The sequence below is a fragment of the Lytechinus variegatus genome, chromosome 17 (genome assembly GCF_018143015.1).
Source record: "Lytechinus variegatus isolate NC3 chromosome 17, Lvar_3.0, whole genome shotgun sequence".
Taxonomy (NCBI): Eukaryota; Metazoa; Echinodermata; class Echinoidea; order Temnopleuroida; family Toxopneustidae; genus Lytechinus; species Lytechinus variegatus.
This window is the reverse complement of record NC_054756.1, coordinates 1748041-1760585: the sequence shown is the minus strand read 5'-3', so window position 1 is coordinate 1760585 and position 12545 is coordinate 1748041. Positions and strand designations below refer to the sequence as shown.

General features: G+C 36.8%; 1 protein-coding gene across 1 annotated transcript; it reads right to left on the bottom strand.

Annotated features, from left to right (window-relative positions):
- Positions 1–801: 801 nt before the first annotated feature.
- Positions 802–10501, bottom strand: LOC121431151. The gene is made up of 7 exons (XM_041628657.1): positions 10302–10501; positions 8868–8948; positions 6881–7047; positions 5092–5817; positions 3234–3500; positions 2592–2768; positions 802–1620 (listed from the first exon to the last, which is right to left on the bottom strand). The coding sequence occupies exons 1-7, from the start codon at positions 10499–10501 to the stop codon at positions 1463–1465; spliced, it is 1776 nt and encodes a 591-aa protein (XP_041484591.1). The 3' UTR covers positions 802–1462.
- Between the last annotated feature and the right edge of the window lie 2044 nt (positions 10502–12545).

Here is a 12545-nt window from a genome sequence, read left to right as displayed (position 1 = left end):
TCCTTCCTTCCTTCCTTCTTTCTTTCTTTCTTTCTTCCTTGCTTCATTTCATTCTTTTTTTCATTCTTTCTTTCTTTAGGTCCAGCCACATTCTTTCTTTCTCACTAATTATTCCCTTTTTATCCTTTTTTACATTTTGTTTAAAAATTTTGTGGCCGGAAAATCGACAATTGTCAGATTGTTAAGGAACACACACACACAAATATATGTGGCTATGCTTACATTAAAATTCCTTTTTCCCCTTAGACCCCCCTCCCTAAAAAAAATCATATAAAAGATAAAGAGAGGGAGAGGGGGAGGAGGGAGAATTAATACATCAGAATAAAACCACACTCGTACAGGATTAACCATTATTTTAGATGCAATCGCACACAAGTGAGCCAGTACAACAAGGCGGTACAGAAATGACATAATTTTAATCAGGTATTATGTCGACATTCTATCCATCATTACATTCGACTTGAAACCTGACTTAAATTTAGAACAAGATGAAATTTCCTTTTTATCTAAAGAAAAAAAGTTGGCATGTGAGTATAGGCCTAAAACTTTCATTCTTAAAATTGTTTCTCGCTCTTTTTCTTTAAAAAAATTAATACTGAAAGTTTGAGATGAATACGCGGGCAGCAATGGTCTCTCCTGTCATGCTTATAAAATCGTTTGATGAATATAGAATTCTAACCATTTTTAAAGAATCTCACTTTGCAATTTACTCGTAAATATTCGAAATCAAACTTAAGATAATACTGATTCACATCAATTGCAACTTCTTTTGAGACAAGGTCCTAATTGTCGAAGAAAAAATATGACTCTCCCAGACTATTTATAAATCTTTGCCACGTAACTTTTTTAATAGTTTTAGTTGTTTGGTCTAGACGACTAAAATAATCATTGATTATCCCATGTCATGTACATCACATAATGTTTATCCTTCACTTACAATTATGATGATAAAAACGTAATATTTTCTCCCTAAAAGTGAAATCAATCATGATTACTTACAAGAAAATCACGCTACTGGATTTCATCCCTTTCATTAAAACAAAATGACGCGAACATTTGTTATTGAAATGGGGGCATCCGTGTACTCCAGAGTCAATATCGCCTTTACCTCTTATGGACACAGATCATGTCGTCAATATCACTGTCATAAAAACCACATGCTACCTCTACAAGTAGGGCAACTAACACAACTCACTGCAATAACTGGGAAGATGTAGCAAATGCTTCACGAATCTGTTCCTTCGTTATAGGACACGCGTGGGTCCGTATTCACAAGAGTTTGAATTCAGTCCTTGGTTGGAACAATCTTATCTTAAGTCCATGGTTTAAATCTCCCCTTTTGATATGTCTGTACTTTGATGAACTCTCCTCTCATCCAAATCGCCAGACCCCAGCCCACTGAACCACCCCACCCCCTCTCCCTCCTATTCCCCAAATATAATTTTAAAAATTATGTTAATGTTCAAGGGTTTGTTGTTGATTCCCGATGTTCAGGGAGGTCTTCTTTATGAAGGATGTACTGAAAGAACAGGTCCACTTCAAACGGATCGAAAGGGTTCAACTTCACGGTCAGGTCGTTCATCGGTAGCTGATACATGGCAAGCTGACGGGCTGCTTCAGCTGAATGGAAAGAATAATAATAACAATTTGTCTAATTGCTTATATATCTAGCACATAACACTTACTTTATCAGAAGTCTCTAAATGCTCTACATTAATGCAGCATAATTATCCTGACTTTGGCAGTTACGCGCACTGCGTTTTTCAAGGAAAACACGCCATGGCTTGGAATCGAACACATGTCCCTCAGATTGAAAGACGAGAGTCATAACCGACGCGTCGCCCCGACAATATCAAGCATTGTAATGATAATGAGAGTTATCATTAATATCATCTTATCCATACGGATTCAAGAGGTTTAACTGGTTACAATCGCAAATATGGAACTATTACTGCTGGGTAAAATTATTGCGGCAGGAAAAGAATAATTTTTAAATGGTGAATGGGTTGACATATCTGGCTCTCCATAAAAGTGTGGTCTTAATTAACCCATGTTTAACCAAACCATGGTTATCAGAAACCATCCATTATTTTTTCACATCTGCTCATCTGTCTTGGTAATAACCTAAAAAAATATAATCCTAAACAATTGGGGGCCTGATGCCGAAAGAGTTGCAATTAATCGCAAGTCCAAGTCCATTATCAAACGCAATTTAATATTCAACCAAACAGATGCACGGCTCAACAACTGAATGTGATTTATGATTTCAAAGTCCACTTATCTAAATATTATATGTGACACAATTCGTATTTTGTCTATTGTGTCGTGAAATATCGTAGTGTTGATCAAATTGCAGACGAAAGAAATGGCAGATGGAGAAATAATGAATGAATAAATGAACAAATAAATCAAAGAAAGGTGAATGAATAAATGAATGAATGAATGAATGAAAGAAAAAAATAAAACAAAGGATGAACAAATTATTGGACGATCAAATATATTGATTAATGAATTAATGAGCCAACAAATGAATTTATGATATTTAACCACCGCGTTTATATCGCGTCATTTAGGAAATTCTTTTCTCGTACCAGCAATACGACGATTATGATGATTTTGTTCTTGACCCTGATGACCTTGAGGATGCCCTTGAGGTTTATTGACCTGAAGTGGAGCTAGTCCTTCCGAATCCATAGACTCATCAAAGATCTCTTCATGATTTGTGCTCTCAGTCTGTTGCTCATCATTGTTGGTTGGTGATTCATTGCCTGTATGCAATGAAATAGTCCAGGGTGGTGTTTCATCAATATTTTCGTCCGACAAGTTGTCAGATCTGTCAACTTTCCTGTATTCTGAATGGTTGAGAAGCATTGTTACCATAGTAACTGTCGGGTAAAACAGGACTTGTCGGATAAAACGTCCGACAAGTCCTTTCATGAAATGCTCTCCGGGGTGAAGATACACTCAGAGAAATTAGGTCAAGAAGCCGTTTCGTAAAGACTTTGTGAATATGCTATTTTTAATATTTGGGGGTAAGCATTCTGCTATATAGTAAGTATGTCCAAAGGCAGCGGGGCAGGGGGAAATTATCCCAATCATTTTTTTTAATATTTAGCTCAGTAGCATGTTCATGTCTCATAGATATGACACAGGTTTATATGCCTATTAAAAAACGTCGATACATCGATGCACATTCTCGCATTTAATAACTTCTTAATGCTAGTGGTGGATACCTGTCGCTTGGCGTCCCGTACTGTTTGACCCGCTGGATTCATCTTCTAAGAGAATATCATCGTCTTGCTCATTATCTGATCTTTTTCCACGTCTACTTATTTTCCCTCCCTCGAAACGCTTTAGAAACTTATGACCTCGTGGGTTTTCCTTCTCAAATCGTTCGGCTCCTTTCTTTCGTCGGATTTTACTAAGAATCTGGTAGAGATAGCTAATGCTATATCGTTTGTTTCTATGAAGCACTTCCCCATCGCTTATTTCTTCTTCGTCTGCTTGGAGTAGAAATAAAATGAAAAAAATAATTGTTTCAAATGTTGTCTATTGTGTGTACATCTATTGGGCCTTTAACGGCAAAAGAAAACTGATATCATATACGTTTAAAAAGTAGTCGTGACTGATTTATTATAGAACAAAGTGTCACATTATTTTCATAGATTATGTGGAACATAATCATAGAGGAAATCATAATAAAAGGTTAGCGATGAACGAAATCATTGAAACATTTCAAGTATTAAACCGTAATGTAATGTATAACGATAAATCAACGAAAGGTATCGCTATTGCTACGTTCACATATAACAAAATCAAGTTTGCACCCTTGAGGCGTCAGTGGCATCATCCTTTTGTGGTACAATATTTCACCATTAATGAAAAGGGGTAAATATACACCTTTTCCCCCTGTACTTTGCACCCTCAATACAACTTTGCATCTTTTAGCGTACTTATATATACAATGTTGCATTCAACAGATCATTAAATTTGCCAAGGGTACAACTCTGCACGCCACAATGTTTATTTTGTGTTTGAAGGTGCCGAAATCGTGTTTGGTGCAGAGCTGCTCCAGGAGGTTCTTCCCAGTATTGTATCTAAAGGGCGCAAAATTGCCTTTTTTCTAATCTTGTTGTTCGTTTCAACATTAATGTTAGTGAAAAGTCATACTCTACCTGGCGTACCATGTTCCATTTCGCCGAGTTCATCCTCTAAGAGAATATCATCGTTTTGCTCATTATCTGATCTTTTTCCACGTCTACTTATTTTCCCTCCCTCGAAACGCTTTAGAAACTTATGACCACGTGGATTTTCCTTCTCAAATCGTTCAGCTCCTTTCTTCCGTCGGATTTTACTAAGAATCTGGTAGAGATAGCTAATGCTATATCGTTTGTTTCTATGAAGAATTTCCCCATCGCTTATTTCTTCTTCGTCTGCTTGGAGTAGAAATAAAATGCAAAACTATTTTTTTTCTTCTAAATGTCACTGAAATGTGACAATGTGATGAGGCTATTAGCCCTTTAGGGGCATCAAAACTGATATCATTTATATTTCAAAAGTATTGAGGTATTAATATCATTTTCTTCGATTGTGTGGAACATGAATATAAAGGAAATCATAATTACAACAAACGATGTAAATTACTAAAACATCAAAGATATCTAACTTCAACGTATGAGGATATATCAACGCAAGACCCCCTGTTGTTACGTTCACATTGAATACATAATCAAGTCTGCACCCTTTATGCATCACTCGCATCACCTTCTGGGGGTACAATCTTGCACCTCGAATAAAAAACGAGCAAGTGTGCAACTGTTTGTTCCTGTTTGCATTCTAGCTACAACTTCTCTGCTTTTAGGGTACATGATAATTGTTACATTCAAAAGGTTCAAATCTGCATGCCAAGCTACATGTAGGGTATAAAACACCCCTAACGATGCATATTTTGTCCTTGAAGGTGCAGAAATCGACCTTGGTGCAGATTTGCATCCAAAGGTTCTTATCAGAACTGTAATTAAGAGTGCGAAATTTGTACCTTTTACTTTTCTAGTACGTTCAATAAAATAATTTTGAAAAAAGCATCGGTACCTTCGATAGTATCTTCCATTCCGCCGAGTTCATCTTCAAAGAGAATATCGTCTTGTTCATTATCCGATCTTTTTCCTCGTCTACTTATTTTCCCTCCCTCGAAACGCTTTAGAAACTTATGACCACGTGGATTTTCCCTCTCAAATCGTTCAGCTCCTTTCTTTCGTCGGATTTTACTAAGAATCTGGTAGAGATAGCTAATGCTATACCGTTTGTTTCTATGAAGCACTTCTTGACCGCCATCCTCGCTCGAGTCGCTGAGTTTTTCAACCGGGAGTTTTCCATCCTCTTTCATCCCTGTTGCCTCCGAAAGCGTAGAATCAATGACGTCATGGTCGTATTCTGCTTCATCAACAGATAGAAGTCTCCTGCGTCCCCACTTCTTCTTTGCATTGTTGTACCGGTTGGCTAATTGGCTTGCATAGATAGATGGCTTCTTCCGGGAAAACCCTGACATGCTGCCCGGAAGCAGAACCCTCTTTGATCCAGGAGCGCTCTTTTGCAGATTCATGCTGGGAGGTTTCCCGATGGCTCCTGAAAACGCCCCGGGTACCATCTTGGCAGAGCCTGGTTTCACGGCATTCGTGTTGATCCTGGTGTACTTGACGCCAGCGTTGAATAGCTTCTTGTTTTTGATGTTACCAAACTTTCTGTTTGAAAATGCCGAGGAGACCTTTGGTCCCACTCCGTGGGTTGGTTCGCTTAGTTTGTAGCCTTCACGTTCAGCTAGATGGGAAAATATGACATTTAAATAGGAGATGTGAATGATTTTAATGTGACCGCCATGCAAAAACTGGTGTTCCTACCACCATAATCACTGAAGTATTTTGCTTTAAAACGTTGTGCTTCATTAACGCGTTGCTCACACTTTAAAAAAAGTGAAGATTTGTGGGAAATCGTCATTAGGAAGTTTTGCAACAAAATGCCTTTGACAGAGCTACCAAGAAGACTTGTCGAAAGTTATTGAAAGCAAAGCAGATGTTTCGACCTGGGGCCCGTTTCATGAAGGAATTGCAACTGTCGTAACTTTGCCATAATGGCAACTACCATGGAAACCTTGATTATGATTGGCTGCTGAGTCCTGTTACCATGGTAGTTGCCATAATAGGTCCTTTATGAAAGGGGCTCCTGGACTTCGGACAAACGAAAACTTTTGTCAGCTCCGAAACTTAGAACAAAGCTGCTGTTTCTGTTCACCAATTTTAAACGAAAACCTCCAAGCTGTTCATTGTCATCTGACGGGCATTTTAATGATTTTGCTGTGTCGCAGCACGAAACTCCCTATCAACGTCGACTCGGAATAAATGTCACCTCCGACAATTACAGTAGAATCCTTGTTTTTTATTGAAAAAAATATTTCATTTTCTATCCCCTCTATCAACTGTCATATAATGACTATTTTGTTAGCGTTGACAATTTTCATGAGGTGGTCCTCAGAAATATTATGTAATCTGGGTTCCGTAACACAAAGATTAGCGATCAATCGCTAAATGAACTGACCAATCGAGATCAATGTTACATGTGCATTTAGCGCAAAATACTGACCAGAAACCAATCAGAAGTTTTCTTTCATACTAGCTATTCATCGCTAATCTGTATGTTACAACTGGGCCCTGGTAATGTTTGGTATCATTATTGGAAAATGTAAAAAGTCCAAGAAGAAGGTGATTAAGAAAAATGAAATGCAGTACAATATTTTACAAAACGGGCCCATATCCAATGTTTCAGTGAGAGCCAAGAAATAACCTGACATTGTTTTGGATTCTGGAGCGTAAATGTTTTTTCTTACCGCATTTCTCGAGGAAATCCTTGATAGCATATTGTTCGTTTGAGAATCCATGATGGATGCATCCAGTTACTGCCGGCATGCGTGATTTGGAAAGCAACATAATATTTTCAGAAGCGATTATCGCCGGTAAGGAACATTCGCAGTTGAGAGTGTTTCCCACCAGATCTCTGTAAAAAAAATACGTAAAGTGGTTTTAAATGATTATAAATATAATAACATCTCCAACTTGTGGCTAGGTGTAATCAAATATGAAAATAAAGTTTGAAAGTAAACTGATTATTGGTAACTTCTGGTTCATATCTAAAAAAATTATCGATAATCTCAGCATATGAAAGTAAAAATGTTATATCAAACATATAAAAATATGTTTGTCATTTTGTCATATAACATTCAAAATGTTATATCAAACATATAAAAATATGTTTGTCATTTTGCCTTCGACGAAGATTCTGCTGGGATCGAAAGCTTAGGCCCCTTTTGACTCTCTGGTATATAAAAAAAGGCAACTTTGATAGCCCAAATAGAAGCAATCTTGTAACATTTTTAACAACTACTGTATTTTGAGTGTGTGTATTTTCTTTGTCAGCCAAAGGAACATAAAATTGCTACAATGACGTCATGGTAGGACTGCTTGCAGAAACGAGTTTGAGCGCTACATGTATAATAATTTCTGTCCGAGTTGTGTTCATGGATGCATCTAATGTATGAATAAAGGCAAGGCATTGGACACCTATACTGGTCTAACATCCGACTTTGGAACAAGTCTCATTTTGCTCATTTTCTTAAAATGTGAATGAAAAGTCTCTTTATTCGAGGTCAATTAACTCTAAGCAGTAGCGTACGTAGGATTTTTTAAGGGGGGCTCAAGCTGAATAAAGTGTTGAAGTTCCCCCCCCCCCAGAAAAAAAATAAAAATAGATAAATTAATTAATTAAATGAATTTAATAGATAAATGAAATAAACAAATAAAAAGGTCTTCACCACCAATTTTAAGTCGTTTCCTACCCCCCCCCCCCCCCAAAAAAATGACAAGCAAAAAAAAGGTCTTCAAACAAATTTTAGGGGGCGTTCGAATTCTTAGGGGGGAGGGTTCTTGGTATCAACAAAATTTAAGGGGTGACCCCCCCCCCTCCCCTGCTTAGGCAGTCACAGATATGAACATACGTATTCGTATGATGATTTAGAACATAACACATTAAGATATTCTAAGTCTCAATATTTTCATTAAATTCTACAAGGTTTTATTCCTAATTCGGGTCGCAGATCAATTGTAAGGGGTGCGGTGGCATTAAGAATGCTTATAAAGACGATTGATGTTTCATGAAAGCTGTCAGCGCTGACTAGATTGTCGCAGTGCTGACAATTTCAGTTAAATCCTTGGTTTTGATTGGTTGAGAGGCACTGGCCTCTAACTGTTACTATGGTAACTGTCGGAGAAAGACAACCACTTGCCAGTGCTGACAACTTTCATGAAACGCTATACTCACATTGTTTTCAGATTTTTCAGATGTTTGATTGCCTTTGCTAGGCCCACTGGAGCTCGTCTATTAATGGTTTGGTGGATTGTCCTGGAAATAAACATAGAATACTGCAAAGTTATAGTTACATTAAGTGGCTTGAAAAGGGAGGGGTAACCGTATGTATTCACAGTCTCCTACATTACTCCCTCAATAATGTTGATGAATAAATCAATATGAATGAATGAAGGAAGGAAGGAATGAACGAACGAATGAATGAATGCATAAATAAATGAATAAATGAATGGATGGATGAATGAATAAACAATAAATAAATAAATGAAATAAACATTCTTTTTTAATAAAAAAAATACTGGCACGTGTTATTCTGAAAATTTTAATTCAAAAACTGAAAAAAGGGAAACTGCTGTAACTTCTGTATTAATTATACATTCATGAATTTCAAAATGCATTTCTATAAAAAAAAATCAAATAAAGAAAAAAATTGAATAGAGTTAGGTTATACTCACAGAGCTTTTAGATTCTCTACATTCTCGAATATATCTTCTGGCAGTGGATTATCATCCGGGGACTTCTTGGGTGGGTAAATACTGTTAAAGATAGAGATTTTAACAAATGTGTTCCAAGTTTCGTGAGAATTTGTTAAAAACTGATGAAGTAGATCAATCGATCAAGATTTTACCATTATGTTTGCTATAATATACCGTTACCATGGCAACGCAATTTCGATTCATGCGAAAAATGTGTTTTGAACATCTATATGTGTTCCAAGTTTCATGAGAATCGGTTGAAAACTGAGGAAGTAGTTCGATGCGCAAGATTTGCAACGGACCGACCGCCCGACCGTACACTGATTCCTATCCCCCCCTCCCCATTTAAATTTCGTTGGCGGGGGCGGCCCCGGGCGGGGTATAAAAAGGCGATAGTATGTCATTAATCATGCACGATAAGCCTATAAAAGGGCTAAACATACGGATAATTTTGAACAATCCGTTTTTAGTTGACTCCGCAACGAGACTGATCATGCTAATGTTGTTGCCAAGTACTTTAGAAACCGAGTTATTCATGATCCATGCATACTAGAGATGTATTTTGGCGTTTCGTGAATTAAAATAAAAATTGCCACCCTGTTTAACCAAACACGTGTTTTTTTTTAAGAAACGATATATCAATTCAGTCAGCATGGTTACCCAAATAAATAGATTATGAATCACTAAATAAAAAAAATACCATTATCAAATTTGCATGTTTTTATGCGGGAGGGGGATTGGCGATTCATTGCCAAAAAAATGAAGGGATTTGCATTCATTAATATATTAACGAATTTGGCATACAATTTTGGAACATCATAAAATGCTAAATTCACACAATTTTCCAGATTAAAATATTTTTTAAAGCACTTGTCAGTCATACTTCTGATTAAAAGTAGGTATAGGGGGGGGGGGCAATTACATGATGCCATTTACCACACTTTGAATATACCGGGTATGCCCCGCCCCACCTGTTGACGCCCTCATGAGTATTACCATCACACTCACATGATATTATTGACATCCTTCGCTCCTGATAGGTATGGTTCCAAATCTTGGAATAACAGTTGACGGAACTCACTGGATCAAAATAAATCAACGGGGCAATATTTATTACCAATTATATATGCATTATTGTGTGGTCGACATTTATACTACAGTATGCACATCGACATTATTGATAGACAATTACTGGTATATCTAAAGGGTAAACTTTGCGGTTTGATGTTCAGCGTTGAAGTTCAACGTTAGAAGTTTGGACTAGAAATTTAAAGTTAATTTGAGTAAGAAGTCTGAAGTAATTTCAACTTTATAAAGTTTTAATTTCGAAGTTCAAAGTTCGAGGGTCGAAATTGAAAGTTCGATTGATTTGATTTGATTTTAGACTTGATCTAGTTTATCTTTCGTTCTTACATTGATGTGATGGACTCGCCAAAATGAACTGGTGTATGGGTGTTTGACCATGGCTTGTAGCAGACAGCAGTGTCTCTTTTCTCGGGTCTCCCACGGCAGATGCACCCGGTAGGACAGGCAGATGAGCACCCGATGGAGGTAGATAAGAGCGTGAATATGATCACTTGTGCGCAGGTCAGAAGGTACTTGTATGTCCCCATGTTCTGGAAGAAGTTTGATAAAAGATTATTGAAATAGACATATAAAAAAATTGATTTCACTTATTTATATATAGATATAGACCAAGAAATGCGCCTTTATCACACGGGTCGGGCGTCGAGACTGTTAACTGTTCAGTAATGTTACAGAGAAAAAAAATTTAAGAAGATTACAAACAATTTTTTTGATAACATTTTTTTAAAAACATGTCTAGGCCCTACATATATTAGTGCCTGGACATATTATTTATCACTGTACCATGTCTTGTGCATTACTTGCCAAATATTTTCATTATCATGTTTTGTTCTTTTGTTAACAAGGCCACATGGAAGACCACCAAATTGGTGGCACATATCACCCTGTTTAAATATAAAAAATAAATAAATAAACAAATAAATAAATTAATTAATAAATAAATTCGGACCCCCCCCCCCCACCCTCTCCCCCATTCTACGTAGCATTTTGTCTGGAGTCTGACATTAAACAAGCGTATCATCAGTTGTTGTTTGTCCGGACAGGTTGTGTATCCGGACAATCAATTTTAAACCGTCGTTTGGAAAAAAAAATAACAAGCGAAGTTTCATCCATGTTTGGTATACAGAATATTAGGCAATGTTATAGAGAACAAAATAAGATGATTAAACGATCTATGGAATTCATATTTTTAGTGTAATCCAAAGACAAATACTTACGGTAAACTTTAGTTTTTAGAATATTGTCCAATCTCCTTAAGCTAGATAAGCTGTTTTTTTTTTACTATCATGAGAACGATTTATTTTGAATAGAATGTACTCACTGTTTTATGCTGGTTGACGTCGTAACAGATTGATAATTCTTGGAGATAATCTCAGTGATTACGGAGGGATGAAACGGATATTGATAAAAAGTGCCATTTTGACAATTATTTTTGTAAAGATCCTCGGCCAAATCACTCGATCGAAAAATGTAAAAGCAAAAAATGTAAATACAAACACGTGCGCGAATCTCATTAAGCGCGCGTTTCCATGGAAACATAAGCACCTGCAACAAAGTTGGTAAAGTCCCGCCCCATCTTAACGCATACGCGCGAAGGGTTGTGCACAACGTCATAAAGGCCATAAACGAATTGATATTACCTCGTTTCGTATAGCTAGTTATGATGAATTTTTTTCAAAATGAAAAATCACTTAACATAAGCATGATATTCAATCTAAGGGGTGTGCTACTAGTAGTAGCCCCTTAAGTTGAATTACGAGGAAGGGGAGTACAAACTTTATATGCATGGTCATTAGGTGCGGGTTAGGCCGGTAAATTGCCAATTCATCTACTGCTAACTCGTCCACTCACCACATGGTCTACCTTCATTTAGTCTAATGTCATTCCGTCCATCAACATTCATCTATAACAACCATTTGGTCCAATTATCACTTCGTCTTCTCACCGTTTCGTCTGACAATTTCGTCTCATCACTGGTTGGTCTAATATCCATTCAATTTTTAGTCCAATTAGACCAAATGGTATATGGACTAAATGGCTATTGGACCAATTGCCACCGGTTGTTAACGGAATGGCATTAGACTGAATGAAGTAGACCATGTGGTGAGTGGACGAACTGATGGTAGACCAAATGATAGTAGACGAGTTGTCAATTGAACGAATAATCTTGAGGCGAATTGGAAATAAACCTGTTAGGGTTATCAACCCTAGTAAAAAAAAAAGTCGTTCCAATCGTTCCCATGCATGCAGGGCCGTGGTTGCAACCCAATAAAAAACAAGTTAACGAAAATTAGAAAGTTTCCATTTGCGTCCAAATGTGCTAAGCTATTCTAAGTGAAATAATAATCAAGGATTCTACGTGTTCGTTTATATACACTAACACAGAATGAAGAGGAATAAAAATGATAAAGAAGTCATGCGAAAATATAAGGCACGAGAAAATAAATCAGTCTGTCTACACCTTGAAATTATTCTTTCTTTATTCATTTATTGTACAGAGTACAAAATAAGCTCAAATATTCAAACTTCGATATATTTTCATATTTCCTTGAAATGTTTTAATAAAACCCC